This window comes from Argentina silus, assembly GCF_951799395.1.
Source record: "Argentina silus genome assembly, chromosome: 21".
Lineage (NCBI taxonomy): Eukaryota > Metazoa > Chordata > Actinopteri > Argentiniformes > Argentinidae > Argentina > Argentina silus.
Window position 1 is genome coordinate 8,310,339 of NC_139675.1, and position 18,863 is coordinate 8,329,201.

Below are 18,863 nucleotides of genomic sequence, written 5' to 3' on the forward strand. Positions count from 1 at the left end.
GGTGGAGATAGAAATCGGAGGACGGGCTCAGTGTAATGCATGGAATGTTTGATACCATTCCTAATTCCATCACATGCATTACACTGAGTCTGTCCTCCGATTTCTACCTCCACTAAAGATCAGCACTGATCCTTCCCACCTCTTCCAAAGACTTCCATCCGGCAAAAGGTTCTGGTATATCAACACCAAAACCTTGTGCCACCTGAACAGTTTCTTCCCCATGGCAGTGGGGCTCAAAAACAAGCCCCCTGCCTCTCACTGACTCTGGGACTTCCACTCCCCCCCCCCCTCCCACACACACACACACAATGCACTGACAGTGTAATTTATATTTATTTACATTTATTCTAATATATAGTGTACATGGCCCATACCCATTTCACAGCCTCTAGCCTCATTGCCTTTTAGCCTTGCACAACCTACATAATTCATTGTTCTATTTTGTTTTTGGTAATATTTTGCTTATATATTGTTGTTTTATGTCCTTTGCACCAACCTCACCAAGTCAATTTCCAAAATGTGCAAATATACTTGGCCAAATAAAAAAAATCTGATTCTGATTCTGGCACTAGCCTCCCCTGTTGGGATACTTTGGACGGACCGACTCTGACTTCCGTCAACTTCTGACGAAGTTCAGATTTAAAATTGTTGGTTAAAGGGATGTCCTCCTTTAAAACATTGTCCTGGTTTGGCCCTGACCTTGGCTGTAGTCGGTTAGCCCAGCCCAGTTTTTAGTTACATATGACTGGTTTGGAGTGTCTGTAAGGTGTTGTGTGCGCACTTTTATTATGAAGTCGCAAAAACGCCACAGGAAGTTGTTGCCAGCTTTGCGCACACTCACTCACCCACCCACCCACCGAGAGGTGTGACTGATTTGAAGTGCACAGGTAGCTACATTAGCTATTAGCTACCCCTCTCTGGCTAGCCTACGAGATTTGGAAAGGATCAGAAAAGAGTGGATCCAAGTTCGAGTTGAAGTAGGTAGCTCGCTAGTAAACACCAGATTACTGAACATGGTTCGCTGTTGTGCAGTCCCAACATGCAACAACAAAATGAAAACTTCCGCTCAGTTTTAATCGACTTCCTCTGGATAACCAAGAAACACTGACGCTGTGGCTTCGTCTCCAACTTCTGCCTATGTTCATGTTTGATGTAATAGCCTATAATTTTACCCTGATTTGTCCTCATGGGCTTGTGAAGTAGTGTCCGGTACGGCGTTTTCTACTTTACTTTCTCCTTCATTCTATTGGACCCGATATTCAGCATCGCTTATATTACATTCCTCAGAGAAACGTCAAACAACGTGTATTAGCAAGATACGCTTGAAATTATTGTTATTGATGAAACAGACTCAGAACATTGACAATAAAACATTTAGTCTTTATTATCGATTGGCTCAGAGCATTCACTAGTTCCTCTTGTGAGATGGTAAGCTACGTTGTGGGCGTGTTTTTTTAAACGTCAACAAAACAACGTCTTCGTTTTTTGTCTGTGAAGTGAATAAAGATTTGTATCCAACTTTATAATTTTTTACCATGGTAATGAAGTGTATAGTTTGCGGCAAGAAACAGTACAGAGGAATGGGTGTGAAATTCCACACAATGCCATTCAGCGATCCGGAGCTATGCATGGCGTGGCTCATTGCCATACGTTACAAAGACTTGGGAATATCTTTTGAGGCACTTCACAAACTCAATCTTCGGGTATGTCATGAACATTTCTCGCCGGATGATCGCACCGAATTTTCACGACGAAGAGGACTGAAGAAATGGGCTATTCCGCGCGTCTCTATGGGCAGACCTGCCGGGAGTCAACCAATGGAAAGTGAAGCGCATGTGAGTATTACACTATGTAGCGGTATGTTCACTGTCTTGTAGAAACAACAAGTGTAAGTGGGTCAATGACATGACGTTATTTTTTTTGTGTCCGAATTCATTATTGTCCTAAAAACAATAATAATAAAAAAAAAACATGTTATATATCAAATTGCACAACAATATCTCCTTTATGAGAAACCCTTCTCATTTTATTGAAATTCAATTTATTTTTGGAGTTTCGGTGTTCTAAAGTCCCAAAATGTCAGGTGATGCGACCGTCCGAACATACATGCTGAGAACAAAACTGCAATAAAAAGGTTCATTTTCTCAATAAAATTCCTAGTCAGATCGTTTGGCATGATTTTATGTTAGACGTTTTTGAGTAATGGTGAGGTTAGTTCAACTGACCATGTCAGGTGGTATGACCCTTGGAAAACTATGAAAATGTGTTCTTTATAATGCGTTATTATAAAAAAATGTGTCTGTGTCTTTTCTACCAAAAAAGGAAGAATGAGGGAAAAATACTGAAAACACCAGTAAGTCAGCTCTCCAAGGCACAACAAGAAAAAACAAGGCAGCAATGGAGGAGCTACCAAAAAAAGCACAGGGCACTAGACAAAATAATGAACTTTAAACCTGAATCTATGAATTCATCAGCAGTTGATCCAGTTGTTCTTCTAGTAGAGCCCCAGCCTAACCCTCCTGATCAGGTTATGCCCAACATGAATTTGCAGGATGGGGAGCAACCACAAGCATCCTCAACACCAGAAAAAGAAAGAAAGTAATTGACATTACCATTTGGTAATTTTTCTGATTTGAACCCCTACAATCTTATAGTATGTCTATGGTATTGTCATTTGTTCCAGGGCATCAACAACAACATTATTAGAACATTTTATAAATGAGATCTCGTCACTGAAACAACACTTCTTAAAATTAGATTCTACATTGGACCCTACATTGAAAAAGTTTAGGCAAAAACAAATATCTCTCTCTGTGGTCCAATAGTCTTGTCTGACAGTTGGCCCAACAGTCTAAAAATGTGTTTCCTATCTCCAGAGCTCATCCACAGTAGGCTATTGTCAGCCATTGGAACCCTCCTCCAACTCAGGAACTGGACCAGAACGCAGGACCGTTGGTGCGTTGACTCCTCCTGCATGAAACTTCCCCTCCTTGTCTGTGATTGTCGTGGTTGTTGTTGGGCTGATATCTATTTTTCTCTCAGTAACAGTGTCTATGATGAGCCTTTCACTGCACTGTTGTTTCAAGTTTAGTACGTTTTGAAGTGCAAGCCGCATTCAGCCTACAGCCTTAACTCTTTAATGTGTAATTAAAAGGTTATGAATTTATGGGTAGTACACACTTGAATAAAGTAGGCCTTTTTTCTCTTAATATATATTTTAATCCCTACTACAACTTTCACTCCAGAAGGACTGAAGAAATCGGCTATTCCGCCCGTCTCTATGGGCAGACCTGCCGGGAGTCAACCAATGGAAAGTGAAGCGCGTGTGAGTATTACACTATGTAGCGGTATGTTCACTGTCTTGTAGAAACAACAAGTGTAGGTGGATTAGGGTTAGATTCTACATTGGACCCTCCATTGAAAAAGTTTAGGCAAAAACAAATATCTCTCTCTGTGGTCCAATAGTCTTGTCTGACAGTTGGCCCAACAGTCTAAAAATGTGTTTCCTATCTCCAGAGCTCATCCACAGTAGGTTATTGTCAGCCATTGGAACCCTCCTCCACCTCAGGAACTGGACCAGAACGCAGGACCGTTGGTGCGTTGACTCCTCCTGCATGAAACTTCCCCTCCTTGTCTGTGATTGTCGTGGTTGTTGTTGGGCTGATATCTATTTTTCTCTCGGTAACAGTGTCTATGATGAGCCTTTCACTGCACTGTTGTTTCAAGTTTAGTACGTTTTGAAGTGCAAGCCGCATTCAGCCTACAGCCTTAACTCTTAAATGTGTAATTAAAAGGTTATGAATTTATGGGTAGTACACACTTGAATAAAGTAGACCTTTTTTCTCTTAATATATATTTTAATCCCTACTACAACTTTCACTCCAGAAGGACTGAAGAAATCGGCTATTCCGCCTGTCTCTATGGGCAGACCTGCCGGGAGTCAACCAATGGAAAGTGAAGCGCGTGTGAGTATTACACTATGTAGCGGTATGTTCACTGTCTTGTAGAAACAACAAGTGTAGGTGGATTAGGGTTAGATTCTACATTGGACCCTACATTGAAAAAGTTTAGGCAAAAACAAATATCTCTCTCTGTGGTCCAATAGTCTTGTCTGACAGTTGGCCCAACAGTCTAAAAATGTGTTTCCTATCTCCAGAGCTCATCCACAGTAGGCTATTGTCAGCCATTGGAACCCTCCTCCAACTCAGGAACTGGACCAGAACGTAGGACCGTTGGTGCGTTGACTCCTCCTGCATGAAACTTCCCCTCCTTGTCTGTGATTGTCGTGGTTGTTGTTGGGCTGATATCTATTTTTCTCTCAGTAACAGTGTCTATGATGAGCCTTTCACTGCACTGTTGTTTCAAGTTTAGTACGTTTTGAAGTGCAAGCCGCATTCAGCCTACAGCCTTAACTCTTTAATGTGTAATTAAAAGGCTATGAATTTATGGGTAGTACACACTTGAATAAAGTAGACCTTTTTTCTCTTAATATATATTTTAATCCCTACTACAACTTTCACTCCAGTGAAGCATGACAGGTGGATAAACGTTAATTTACGAGATTGAAAACAATTGCGTAACAGGTGTTCATCTTATTTCCACTCTCTCCGCTGTTGTGGTCGTCAGGCTGCCAAGTGTATCCTGCTACGAGAAGTGTTGGGGTTTACGTCACCCAATCAGGACCCAGGGGATCCGACAACAGTTGTGCTGGCCAATCAGACCACACACAGACGTTGCAGGAGGTGGAGGTGGAAGTGGCTTATGACGACCAAGTGTGGACAGAAAGGTATGACCCGGTCTGAAAACAAACTGTAAATGCTAACGGATGCTTGGGACGGGCCAAGGCTGAGGTCAAGTGGAGACTTAAAATGGTTATGGCTAGGTAAGAGTTAAGGTCCTGGTTATGGTAAAGGTTAGGGTTAGGGTTGTCCCAAGGATCCCACTTAGCATCTACCGAAAACAAACCTCTGGCATAGCCCATAGTCCTTGGTGGTTTGCAGATGTGTTAGGGGTTAGTGGTGATGTGGGTGTCAACAGTCCCTTCTGCTGTAATCATCTCTCTCTCTCTCTCTCTCTCTCCCCCCTCCCTACCCTTCCCCTCTCTTTCCTGTGTGTCAGTGGCGTGCCCATGTTCCCAGTAACTGAGGCCAGCCTGCTCGCACTCTTTGAACAATGCCCCAAATGTGCCGACCGCTGTGACGTCCACTCAAACACTCAAGGGACGTATATCGCCATCATACAGTACTGTTGCAGCTGCAGCTTCATCCGCAGATGGCGGAACAAGACTGATCCAGTCAGCCAATGGCGCAACAAGACCCAACCAGTCAGTCAAAAGGTTAATCGGACCAATCTTGTCAGCAAACGGCGCAACAGGACACATCCGCTCAACCAATGGTACAACAGGACACATCCACTCAGCCAATGGCACAACAGTTCCCATTCAGGAAGCCCTGCCCAGAGGGCTAACCTTTCCTCGGGCGTCCAGTCTGGAGGGCTGCCCGAAACGGCCTCGGTCCAGGTCTCTGGGAAGCAGGTGAGAACAGTGTAAAGCTGAAGTTTACAATAAGTGTGTGTGTGTGTTTGTGTGTGTACACCAATGTACCAAACCTACTGCTCAAGAAACATTCTAATATGCTCCTGTTTGATATCAGTGGTCATCAACAGCTGTTCCTGCTTGTCATTGTAAGGTGCCAACCACCAACTGTTCTACTGACTATGGTGTTTGAACTTGACAGGTGCAGTCGGTTCCGTTTGGGCGGAAGAGACACCAGTCCCTGACCCCAACAGCCCCTGTGGTCGACACTAAGACTCTGCCCCCCGGCCCTGTCACCCCTGTGGTCAAGACTGAAACCCCGCCCCCTACCCCAAGCACCCCTCTGGTCAAGATTGAACCCCCACCCCCTACCTCAATCACCCTTGTGGTCAAGATTGAAACCCCGCCCTCTACCTCAATCACCCCTGTGGTCAAGATTGAAACCCCGCCCTCTACCTCAATCACCCCTGTGGTCAAGATTGAAACCCCGCCCTCTACCTCAATCACCTCTGTGGTCAAGATTGAAACCCCGCCCTCTACCTCAATCACCCCTGTGGTCAAGATTGAAACCCCGCCCTCTACCTCAATCACCCCTGTGGTCAAGATTGAAACCCCGCCCTCTACCTCAATCACCTCTGTGGTCAAGATTGAAACCCCGCCCTCTACCTCAATCACCCCTGTGGTCAAGATTGAAACCTCGCCCCCAACCCCTATAGAAAATATTCCATCCCTGCCCCCCACCCCAACCACTCCTGTAGTGAAGCCTGCACCCCCAACCCCAGCCCCCACCATCATCAAGATCCACCCACGACATGCCACCCTGACCTTCAACGTGGTTCCCGGTCCTGATAAAAGATATACGTATGACTACCAAATACCTGGGTTTGCAGGGCTGAGATGTACTACACCATTAACACCCTCTTATCTGCACACCAACCCCAACCCAAGTACTACTGCTACCCCAAGTCCTGTCCATATCTCAAAGGCTACCCTTTCTCCTCTGTCAGAGATGTGTGAACTGCAGGTGGACCACCAGGGGGCGACGGATCCCAACACGTTCCTGAGAGACGCAGTGAATGGGATAGAGGTGGCATGTGGGCAAGGGGAAGAGGACGCGATCAAGGAGGAGTGTGAGTCGGAGGGGCTGGACGTGGACGTGGATGTGGACGCTGCCAGCTCCGTCTCTGAGCTGAGATTGCAGATCGTGTCTGAAGGGCCAAAGCTGGGATTGGATATTGTGTCTGAAGGGCCAGAGCTGGGATTGGAGCTTGTCTCCGAAGGGCCAGAGCTGGGATTGGAGGCGAAGGACCAGCTCACAGCGGCACATAGACTCAAGAACCTCGGAGGGAACCGATTTACACCGTACTAAATATGGTCACATACATGCTTACTGGCCGGCGTTGGGTGGGTCTGTGGTTCTGTGATGCAGACCAGTGGTCTCTCTACCTCCGCTGAGCGAATGCTTGACAGCTCCAGACTTGGGGTGGTTTTCTCACTCACCAAGGCTCTGAAGTTGAGACATGTCGCCAAATTTAGGATGATACCAAAATGGTAATCAACAATGTTGTGCTACTGAATGAGGCCAAGCAGCCCTCTGTACAGACCATGAGGGCTCCAATTTGCATGTGCCAAAAAATTAACTATGTAGGTCATTTTAACCGTAATATATCTAATGGACATAATCTAATGGGAGTTTTGAATACTGCAACTAGTGTGTTTGCATGATATGCAATGGATTTTCAGACTCTAAGTCAAAAATAGACTTAAGCAATATACACACAAGCAAATTGGGGCCCTGGATGTGCCTTTGGTGAACTGTGATTACTGAAAAATGCAATGTCCTGTGCGTTTTCCATTTGAATGTTATTCAAATTATCAACGTTTTTTAAACTTTGTTTTTATGTTGCTCAGACCGTAATTAAATGGTAAGTGCTAAGTGGGATCCTTCGGACGACCAAACTCTGTCATGAAAAAAATGTCATGAAATTCACATTTATGACAGTTAAGGTCAGGGTTAGGAGAGCGGTTAAGAGAAGTGTCGTCCCAAGGATCCCACCTAGCATCTATCGTAATCAAATATCTTCAAGTGCTTCTTCCCTTTCCTCTCTCCCTTGGAGTGAACTTTGATATGACTTGACAGGATGAATGACAGCTGTTTGAATCCTTATTTTCGTTTACCTTTCCAATTGTGAAGTTTGTCACATAAAGGATTAATTAAAAAAGAATGAGTCCAACATAGCCCTATAGCCTAAAGGAGTCATGCCACTGTATTTTTTAAATGTACTAAAGGAAAGTGTGTGAGTGAGAGAAATCCACTACATTCGCCTTTTCTCAACTGTGAGGAACACTCCTCGTATCCTCCATTCGCTTCGTCCTCAAAAAGCATTGGAGGAGAATAACTAGATTCAAGATTCAAAGTGTTTGTTATCATATGCACAGTAGAAAACATGTTTCCCTGTACAACGAAATTCTTGCTTTGCTGTCCGCAGAATGCCAACCAATGTAAAATATACAATACTAAAGAATATACAATATATACTAAACAAAATGTACAAGACAGCAACATTTAAGGCATGAAATAAAATAGCAGCAATAATAACAATAAAACAGTGCAAATGTAGCAGTGCAACTATGCATGTGCAGACTGGAAAATTCAGTTATTTGAGGTAGTAAAGTTATATTAATCTCCTATGGGTTGTTTAGGAGCCTGATGGCAGTGGGAAGAAGGAGTTCTTCAGTCTGGTGGTCCTGCATCCTGAAGTGTGAACAGTCCGTGCTGGGGGTGGGTGGGGTCCTTGAGGATGGAAGCGGCTCTCCTGTGGACTCTGCGGTGGTAGATGCTCTGCAGAGAGGGCAGTGGAGTCCTGGTGATTTTCTCAGCGGTCTTCACCACTCTCTGCAGGCGTCTGCGGTCCATAGCAGTAGTGCTGCCGTACCACACAGTGATACAGCTAGTTAGGATGCTCTCAACAATGCAGCTGTAGAAGTTGCTGAGGATCTTGGGCGACATGCCAAACTTCCTCAGCCTCCTCAGAAAGTACAGCCGCTGTTGGGCCTTCTTAACCAGCTGAGTGGTGTTAAGTGTCCAGGTGAGGTCCTCGCTGATGTGGACGCCCAGGTATTTGAAACTGCTCACCCTCTCTACTTCAAGTTCCCACTAAGTGAGGAACCTAGATCTTCTCCAGTGGGTTTTCAGTAGGACGCGAGTGGAGAACGGAGGAGAGGACGCAAGGAATCGTGCTCCGAACAAATTAGAAAATGCTCCTGTTTTATTCCTCTGCTTGGCTGTATCAGTCAATCATCACGAAATCAACAACACACTTTCATATCATGAACCACCTCCATACCGCTAAGTGGCGCAATCCTGATTCCTTCCCAGTGGTTGAAGTCGGATTCGCTTGCTCGTTTACCAGCTGTGCTTGTTGGGTTTCCTTTCTGCAGTGGGTGGTGGAGGAGAAGAAGAGGTTGACGGACAGACCGGAGAACCGACGAAAATATGACAGGACGCGGGAAAAGAAAACCCAAAACTACTCTGCAGGTATGTTGGCACGCTATCGTCGCTGTAAAAACGTAGCCAAAACCCTTAATAATAAGCTTCATTCAATGCCAGGTGTTAGCCACTGAGCAAGTTAGTGAAACGGAGAAAGATTTTGCGCGTAGGCAACATAACCATGCCAATAGCCGTTATGGCAGTGATCCATGCTTTGTGTTAGACAGTTGTAAGTCCCTGTCCAGCCTACTAACATGGCTGGATATAGTCACATTTCTCATGACAATAGCTAGAAAGCTAGTTTTCACATCACTGCAAGTCTCGGTTGAAAGCTTTCATGCGACAATATAGTGTTCGCAGAGTATGTTTACACATACACGATAGGGGTCCTGCCTGGCTTTCCCCCCCTGCCTTAGTTAAGATATTGTTGGAAAACATTTCAAATACTTATCTTGAGTTTGCCTGGACCAATGGAACCGATGGAATAGTCCCAAAAGTGCAAACCCTGGCCACCTAGGACTCCAGACAGGCAGGTCTGCTTATAACCAATATTAATGAAGGTTGCTCAGTACAAATGTTATCTACTCGGCACCCCTGATTCAAGATTGGATAGTTTGTGAGTTGATAGTGCCTCAGACAATGCTAAACATATGAGTATTTAACCTCCCCAACAAGAAACACATTCCTTTCCATCCTAACTGTGGTGGGTTCATATCATTTGAAATGACCCAAATGAGTTATTCCCTCCGCTTCTAGGAGTCAGAATCTTCCAACGGGGAGGTGAAGAAAGCCCGATCCGAGGAGTGTAGGGCCGAGGTGAGGTCGGACCTGCGAGAGGAGGTGGAGAGGCTTTACAAACTGCGGATGCCCGAGGACTTCTACCACTTTTGGGACTTCTGCAAACGGCTCTGCCCTGACAACCCCCGGGGTATGCGATTTACTCAATCAGCTGCCACATCAATCCCCTTAATGCCAACGGTGATGCCCCCTCCCGCCCTCCTGGTCAATTCCATGTCAATTCAGGAAGTTAGCTGAAATTCCAATTCGACATTCCCCCGCCCCCCCCCCCCCCCCCCCCCAAACACAGCCAGCAGGCACATACCATCAACCAGAGCTTCTGGACAATTCAGCTGAAATTCCATTTCTAAATTTCTCTCATTGAAAAGCATAGAGGAAATTTGGAATCAGAACTGGAATTTCCATTGACTTCCTGAATTAAAATAGAATTGACCCCCGACCCATGAACTGTAATCATGTAATGTGGGGCTGTGACCCCTGCCTGTATTTGTTCGATAAACTTGCTAGATGAGTGTTTCTTTGTCAACGTCGTTGAAGAGACTTTTGACATGTCTTTACATCCCTCTTTAGAAGCGTTGATGGAAACTCTGGGTTTGCGATTGGTTGGCCCGTTTGACATTCTGTCAGAGGCACACAAGAGTTCACAGAATCCCCAGCCTAACTACCACCTGCACTGGAGGCACTTCTACGACCCGCCGGAGCTGCAGACCATACTGCAGGGGAGTGGGGACAACCAGCATCACATGGGCTACTATAGGTAAGACACCTATAGGTAGTCAGTGTGTTGACCGATTGATAGGTTTTTATTTGGGGAATGTGCAAATTGTGCGGAAAAAGTTAATACAGACAGTAAATGGTTTCAGTGAGTGTCTCCTTTTTCTTTTCTTTTTTTTTTTTTTTTTTTTTTTTTTACTATTGTGTTATTTTGAAACAGCACACACCCCTATTTTACAGAGATACTCCAGACTCCCTGCCTGTGTTTGTTGGGGAAAATGAAGCCAAGAAGGGCTATACCATCACACAGATGGGGGACAACATGTTTGCTGCAGTTCTGTGAGTTCCAACCACCCAATAATAATAATAAAAACTAAACGTACCAAACACAATATGAATCACATATCAATACGATGTGCATTTTCTCTCCCTTTTTCTCCACCTTTCTCGCCACCCCCCTTTCCGTCAGACTGTTTCTGGCGAGGAAGAGGCGGGGCGTACGCAAGGAGGGGCGAGAGGCTCTGGACAGTCTGGAGGCGGACCTGAGGAGCAGGGCGGAGTCTCGGGGGTTCTTTCTGGAGCAGAAGACCAAAGCCATGAAGCTGAGGGAAAAGAAGGTGATGTAACAGAAGTAGAATGTTAGGAAATAGAATCCTTCTAAAATGTAATTTTTAGGCCAAGGTAAAACACTATGATGGTAGCAGCCACAGAAATAGAGTGAGCTTGTCTCAAGTTAGGATTTCGGCTTTAAAGGGGAAGTTCACCCGAAATCCATTTTCATGTGTTTTTCTGGTCAATCCATAATGCATACTGTCTTGACCTATCATCATTTCACATGCAGTGAAGTCTCATACCGAATTGAAATACGTCAGATGAGAGTTTTTGCACTCCGACCCTGCTCTACTATGCCAGTGGTTCCCAGAGAGCAGCTAGCTCTGGCACTGTTCAACAGAAGGACCTTGTGCGGGAGGGAGAGGGGAATCTTGGGAGTTGTAGGAATTGAATCAAATGGGGGAATTTGGAACATCAGACCTGATGAGGGCATTCAAAGTGAGATATCTTGACTCAGAGGGCATTTTAAGGCAATATTTTGTGCATGTGTCAACTATTGAATAATGAAAACAACAAATCTACTGGATTACATGGTAAGATTCTGCTTTAAAGCAGATTTTTGTCCTTTTTATTATTATTTTTTAAACAATTTTTGTGGCACATTTTTCGTTAGCCCACTATCATGTTGTGCACCAGCGACTCATGGATGTCCTAATGGCAAGCTCAGATTTACTTCCTGAAATAGTCTCATGTTGATGCTTGCTACCTTGATGTCTATGAGGTTTATGTGTACAAAATAACAATGTTTTGGAACCATATCAATATGGGGCTGAAAAGAAATATACAAAAATGAACAAATGATTCTGGAATTCTGCGTTAATTAGAGAAGATCCATTTTCAAATGGTCAATAGTCATTGGAGGTTGCGCTTCCTATGTTTGAAAACTTTTGCTCTTATTTCACGTCTACTGACCTCTAACTGTCAACCCCAGGTCGTCACCAAAACCTTCCACGGAGCGGGAATCGTGGTCCCGGTTGACAAGAACGACGTCGGGTACCGGGAGCTGCCTGAGACAGACGGTAAGACAACACTTACATTTTTTTAATTCATTTGCACAAATAGAAAGACCATGTTGGTACACAGTTAACAACAACAGTCTGTGCAGGAAGAGCAAAAGGGCTTGTCAAGTAGCAATCTCCTGTCGACGCCATTGCTAACTTTACATTTCCTGAAAGTTTAAAGTGAATTTTACACACGGTCACTCACAATGCACCGTATAGATAGATAGATAAACACACACCTACGATACAACAATAAGGATGTGACAAAACAGATAAGGAAGTGGCAAATACACATCCCAACTTGCGTTTATTCATGTAAAAATGTGCAAAAAATACTGCTTAAAGGCTCAATTCACAGAGGAACATCATAACGCTTTCACTTTCGCTTTAGTTTTTAACAACAATGTCTTTGGCGATGAAAGACGGTAACTGTCGTCACTAAGTGGACAGTTTAATTTGCCTTGAAATGTTTACGTAGTGGCGCCGCCAAGTTCACAGCGTGGCGCAGCGCCACTCTTACATTCTTTGAGGAGAACCCTGACATCCTCCTCCCTGTTGTGGTCCCCCAGCTGGTCTGAAGAGGATCTGCAAGGCCATAGTTGAGGCCAAAAACGACCAGGAGAGGGTGAAGGCCTTCGGGCCGCTACAGGAGATGATCACCTTTGTCCAGTTCGCCAATGACGAGTGTGACTACGGCATGGGATACGAGTTGGGCATGGACCTCTTCTGCTACGGCTCGCACGTGAGACACACACACACACACACACACACACACACACACACACACACAATCCACAGTGACAGAGAACCAGACAGACTCATTGTGACAGGAGAGTGAAGCATTCAGGAGAGGATTGCCGCCCCTAGAAATACTGTATATAAACCAACACATAATCAACTTGACTTCTGACTTTGTCTCTCTCTCTCCCGCACACGCACGCAGACATGCTAGGGGAAAGTCTCCCACATCATAGCACGTCGTGTCAGTTCAGTTCAACACAGCATCCTCCATTTTGTGCCCGTTTGCATCTCCTGTTTCCTGTCTCTGCCAGTACTTCTACAAAGTGATCAGGCAACTGCTGCCCATGGCGTACAGCCTGCTGAAGAGGGGCCTGTTTGCAGAGATCCTAGAGGCACACCTCTCCAGCCGCACTCACAACAACCTGGACCAGTTGTCAGCCGTGTGAGAGAAACCATCAGAGAAGAAGAGTTTTCATAAGCTTTGGCCAACCTGTGTTCTTATTTGTCTGTTGTTGTTGTTGCCGTGGTTTCGGTGTTGCTGCCATTGATTGGTAGCCAACTGTTTTGTCTTTGTGTTAAAGGTAGATGTCTAATAAAGAATTATATTTTTAAATTGCTGGGGGGGGTTTGCATTTGAAGGGATGGGAATCTCTAAAACGTTAGGCGCATGTTGCCAACATATTTTGAGGAAGCATGGTCAGATAAAGATAATTACCCTTCTGCCATACCAGTGTCTCTCGTCCTGTAGTGGACAAAATGGTTCGGGTCAATTGTATCATTTCAAGAAGTGTTTTGAAACTCCAAATACACATCTTTAAAGTAAATAAAGAATGCACACATGGGGGGGGTATTCCAGAAAGTGAGCAAGCTCACTAGTCAGATCTTGAATCAACTCTGAATTGTCTGGTCCAAAGGGAGCGTTCAAGGAAAAGCCAGAAACTGGTAACGAATCCTTCAGAGCTAACCTTCTCCCTCCCAGGTTAAGTTTACTATTCTGAATTTAAAACTAATTTGAGGGGCTGTTGACTTTTGGCTCAAGAGCGTCCCCCAGTGGCAAAATCTTCATTTAACTTTAAAGGAGAGGTCTGGTGTTCTGTCAGATGTTGCGTTGGTCTGGAGACCTTCACCATTTGTGTAGGAGGATAAATAGCTACCAGGGCTTCAGCACTGGGAAGAAGGGAGACCATCTCCACGTCCACGTCCCTTCACTCGTTTCTGCCCCCTGGTGCCCTAAAGAGGCACAGCATGAAGAGGGGGATAATTATATGATGTACAGTACCTATTCTTGACAGCAGAACATAAACACACACAATATAGACCAGCTCTCTACTAGCCTGCAGGGTGCTCGGTTAGAGTCAATTCACATTTGAATGAATTGTAATTCTCTCCCAGCATGAAATTAAAATTCCCAAATTGAAAAATCTTCATAGAGAACAATGGGCAGTTCACAAATTGAATTACCATTTGCATGTCTACAATCTAATTTCCGTTCACCTGACTAGTCCCTTGTGAATAAAAGTCTGTACCTTAAAGAACAGACACATGGCCGTGTTGCATGTCACCAGAATCAGCGGCACTACGACCAGCTGGGTGACGATAGCTGGCAGAGGACAGTCTGCAACAGAAACACGTTTTGAAAAAGAGATTGGTGATCATCAGAGCGATCTGTGGAAAAGTGTCAGTGGCGAAGTAGTTGAAACTCTGCTTCATTCTGAGTTACCTGTGACAGTGAGGGAGAGGAGCTCACTCTCAGAGGAGAAATGATGAGAGAAAACATAGACGTCATAAACACGGCTGAAGTTCCCTTGGTGGGAGTCATCTGCAGCAGGAAAGAGGAAGGCAGCAGAGCGATTGACAGCTGGCTGGGTCTGGGTTCTGTTGGAGCCGGTGGAGGTGAGGTGGAAGAAGCCTCCTGGGTACTGTGGCTGAATGGAGCTGGTGATTGTGAAGCTGTGGCCTCTGAGCACCTCTGGTCCCTGGAGACCACTCCCTAGGAGGGACTGAGGGAGATACTGGAGACCACTCCCTAGGAGGGACTGAGGGAGATACTCGGCTAAAGCAGGAGGTCTGCAATAAGAGAGAACAAGACAAACCTCACCAAACACGTTCCTCATTTAGCGATGATGAAAACATCAGCATGTAACAGTGCCTGCCACCCTCACTCTCAGGGCTGTATGAGAGGTGGCCCTACAGTGACTGACACGGCATCAGCATAAAATCTGTAATCTATTCAAACTGTACCAATAAGTCAAACAGTAGCATTAAGTCATACCTGAGGTTGTTTTTCACTACAACCACATATGAGTTATCTGTTGCTAAGCACTCACAGGCTACACAGTTGTTGTGACAGACCTGATGTAAATTAATAAATTCACTGGGTTGCAGTTTTATTTTATGGTACAGAAATTACTTCTTTTTTTTACCAATTGTGATTAATTATCAAAAGTACCAAAAACACACATTGTGAGTGCTTAGCAACAGACAATGTGGTTGTAATCAAATACAGCCTCAGGTATAACTTGATACTACTGTTTGACTTATTGGTTTATTCTGAATAGATTTCAGTCGGATCAATACTGTGAAACAAAATGCAACTTTGAGAGAGATATCAGCTGAATGGGATCATTTTGTCTCTATTACCTGAGCACACAACTAGAATGGGAGCATAAATAGCCTTGATGTGTGTGTGTGTGTGTGTGTGTGTGTGTGTGTGTGTGTGTGTGTGTGTGTGTGTGTGTGTGTGTGTGTGTGTGTGTGTGTGTGTGTGTGTGTGTGTAAGGCAGTGACTTAGCTTTCTGTTCCTTTCTGTGCTTTCTGTTCCACTTCTATTCCAGCCAATCGGGGGAAGATAAGAAGAAAGGAGAGGACATAAATAGATGAGTGATTATTGTGTGGGTGTGTGTGTGTGTGTGTGTGTTGGGAGTTCCCATAGTTGTAGTGATATAAAAGACAGTGATGACGACGAAATGTATCACCTGTAAAAAACGAAATGCTGAATGACAGACTGAATCTTACTGTTTTAAAGAGGAGGAGGAGGAGGAGAGGAGGAGGCCACATGCATATAAATGATGTCCCCATAGTTGAGGACTGATAGGAACATTGATTGTACAATTTTCTTTCTACTGTCAAGTGAAAAGCCTGACCTGTTCCTACAGAAGAAGCCAAGTTTAACTCTCAGCTTTTTTGTTAATTCATCTATATGTGTTTTAAACGACAATTTATCATCAATCCAGATACCAAGATATTTGTATGAGGGGACTCTCTCAGTTTTGGAACCAACAATCCCCCATAATTAACAATTCTGATACTCTGCAGGAGGAACAACTCAGCCAGTCTATCCAGAACACAGGACTCAGCAGAGGGGGGGGGGGGATACACTCCTATCACCGGTAACTGGTGGCTCCTAGGAAGATACTGTCCAAACAGCCTTTCCACAGACTATATTGGTTGTCATGTCCTCTAATGATGATGACGCTGGTAGCAATTGTGAACTGGCCAACTTTAATACACCACTGTGTTGCTAGGACTTCAATGCGTAATCGTCTTCCTTCTTCTCATCCACCTCCTGATTTGGGACCAGTGACGTATACAGCACAGTGGATGGGCAGTACCGGTATGTGGCCACCAGAGGGAGCCCCAACCTCTGCGTCCCTTTCCTCTACCCAAGCAGCATGCCTCAAACTGGGGCTCCACTGAGCTTCTTGGCATGACAGACTGCGATGGCGGTATATAAGAAAATAGTGGCATCCACTCGTATATCACCTCCATCTTGTGTTCCGCGTCTCTTTATCTCATCCCACTGCGTCACAGCTCTTTCAGGTCATCTATGATTAGTCTCCATCACAGGAAGCTGCTGAGTTGGCTCTCTGTGTTTCCTGGCGTCCTGCTCCGTCTTCTTTTAATGGCCTTCCTCTGTTTACTTTTTCATCAAACATGGAATGATCATAGAGTCCCTCGCCTCTTTTTCACACTGTACACCTCCTCCTCCTCCCCTCATCCTTCTCCCCCTCCTACTCCTGCTTCTCTCATCCTTCTCCTCCTTCTCTCCTCCTTCTCCTCCCCTCCTCCTCCTGCTTCTCTCATCCTTCTTCTCCTCTCCTCGTCCTTCACCCCCCTTTTCCTCCTTCTCTCTACCTTCTCTTCCCCTCTTCTTCCTCTCCTCCCCTCCTCCTTCTCCTCCCCAATTCCTTCTCCACCCCTCTGCCTCCTTCTCTCATCCTTCTCTCCTCTTCTCTGCCTCATTATCCTCCTCCTCCCCTCATCCTTCTCATCCCCTCCTCCTTCCCTTCATCCTCATCCTCCCTTCCTCCTCCTCATCCTTCTCCTCACCCTCCTTCTGCTCCTCCTCTTCCTCCTCCTCCCTCTCTCTCTCCACATCTTTCAGAACACAATTGATTTTCTAATGGAAAAGAATCAAGTTCTCCTCCTCCTTCTCCTCCTCCTCATCCCCCTCTCTCTCTACAGTAACAGACAAGGTCCCTAAATTGATTTCCTAATGGAAAAGAGTCATGTGACCGTCCTCAATTCACGTAATCATGACATCACTTGTGAGAACAAGTCTGTCATACAGGCACTTAACACAAATGTTCATCTGACAGTTTGTCCTATCTCACTTGCCATCTCTCTCCATCCCCCCCTCTCTGTCTCCTTCGTTCGTCTCTCTCACTCTCCTTCCTTTCTTTTCCTTTCCCTTTATCTCTCTCCCTTCTTCTGTCCTCTCTTCCCCCTGTTCTTCTTCTGTCCTCCCCCCCTCTCTTATTCTGTCCTCTCCCCCCTCTTCTTCTTCTGTCCTCTCCCCCCTCTTCTTCTGTCCCCCCCTCTTCTTCTTCTGTCCTCTCCCCCCTCTTCTTCTTCTGTCCCCCCCCTCTTCTTCTGTCCTCTCCCCCCTCTTCTTCTTCTGTCCTCCCCCCTTTCTTCTTCAGCACCAGCTTGCTCTCAGATGGACTGCTGCTAATGTGATTACACACAGTCATAGAGCCTCTCCTTCCCTCCGCCCCACCCCTCCCTGCCTGTCTTCCATCCCGCCCCCTCTCCCTCCATCCTCTCCCCCCCACCCCTCCCTGTCTTCCATTCCTCTCCCCTCTCTCTCCCCCACCCCGCCCTGCATGTCTTCCATTCCTCTCTCTCTCTCTCCTTCCCTCTCTCCCCCCACCCTGCCCTGCATGTCTTCCATTCCTCTCCCTCTCTCTCTCTCTCCTTTCCTCCCTCTCTCTAATGCTGATGGACTTCAATAGTCTAAAGTGGCTTCCTCTGCTTGTCTCCTCTCCTCGTCTCGTCTCCTTGTCTCCTCTCCCCCTCCTACAGCAAGTGTTTGCTGACTCCTCTCCAACTCTTTTACAGCAGTGTCAATGGCAGGTGACACTGAGAGGGAGCATTTTAGCTCTCGAAACAGAGCCATTTAACGAGACGTGGAGGCCGAAAAGAGAGAGAGGGCAAGGGAGGAGGAAATAGAGAGGGAGGAAGAGAGGTGGGAGGAAAGGAGGGAGGAAGAGAGGAGGCCTGCAATGTTGATTGTCTCATCTAAGGCCTGTCCAATCTGATAATGGCTGACATCTGGTTGAACTGCTGGCATGGTGGAGAGAGATTGGTCAAGTCTTTCTTTTCTTTGATTCTGTGCATCCTCTCTCCTGCTTGGCCTCTCACTGGAGAGGTATGCTTCTTGATTTTTTTTGCCCTGTCATTCTCTATTGAACTGGTTGTTCAAAACAAAAACACACAGATCTGGGGAGAGAAGGGGGGGGGGGGGGCAGGAGGGAGAGAGAATGAGCATGCAAAAGAGAGAGAGAGCAAGAGAGACAGAGACAGAGAGAGAGTTCTACCCCACAGCCAGCCCAACCCCACACACGTGTGTATGAGTCGGTGAATTTGCAGCAGAAATCCTCAGGGCCTGCCCGTGTGTGATCTCATCGTGTTCATCTCACCGCTAGCTACGACATCACGTCAAGCTAGGCTACTGCTACTCTCTGTCGTAGGC

At 45.6% G+C, this 18,863-nt stretch overlaps 2 protein-coding genes across 4 annotated transcripts; both read left to right on the forward strand.

Moving 5' to 3' along the window:
- Positions 1–873: 873 nt before the first annotated feature.
- LOC310821076 (uncharacterized protein) lies at positions 874–8,151 on the forward strand. 2 transcript variants are annotated; one of them, XM_083692940.1, is made up of 9 exons: positions 874–1,835; positions 2,877–2,955; positions 3,246–3,325; positions 3,517–3,595; positions 3,886–3,965; positions 4,157–4,235; positions 4,627–4,786; positions 5,119–5,533; positions 5,736–8,151. In XM_083692940.1, exons 1-9 carry the CDS (start codon positions 1,536–1,538, stop codon positions 6,900–6,902), a joined length of 2,439 nt encoding a protein of 812 aa, XP_083549066.1. In that variant the 5' UTR covers positions 874–1,535; the 3' UTR covers positions 6,903–8,151. The 2 variants fall into 2 exon arrangements, with proteins under 2 accessions (XP_083549066.1, XP_083549067.1); XM_083692941.1 differs by lacking the exons at positions 3,886–3,965; positions 4,157–4,235.
- A 680-nt stretch (positions 8,152–8,831) lies between these two features.
- Positions 8,832–13,502, forward strand: hpf1 (histone PARylation factor 1). Of its 2 annotated transcripts, none has more exons than XM_083692942.1 (8): positions 8,832–9,071; positions 9,780–9,951; positions 10,392–10,578; positions 10,776–10,874; positions 11,005–11,152; positions 12,079–12,166; positions 12,718–12,890; positions 13,201–13,502. In XM_083692942.1, exons 1-8 carry the CDS (start codon positions 9,030–9,032, stop codon positions 13,333–13,335), a joined length of 1,044 nt encoding a protein of 347 aa, XP_083549068.1. In that variant the 5' UTR covers positions 8,832–9,029; the 3' UTR covers positions 13,336–13,502. The 2 variants fall into 2 exon arrangements, with proteins under 2 accessions (XP_083549068.1, XP_083549069.1); XM_083692943.1 differs by having other exon boundaries at positions 13,092–13,232.
- Positions 13,503–18,863: the final 5,361 nt, after the last annotated feature.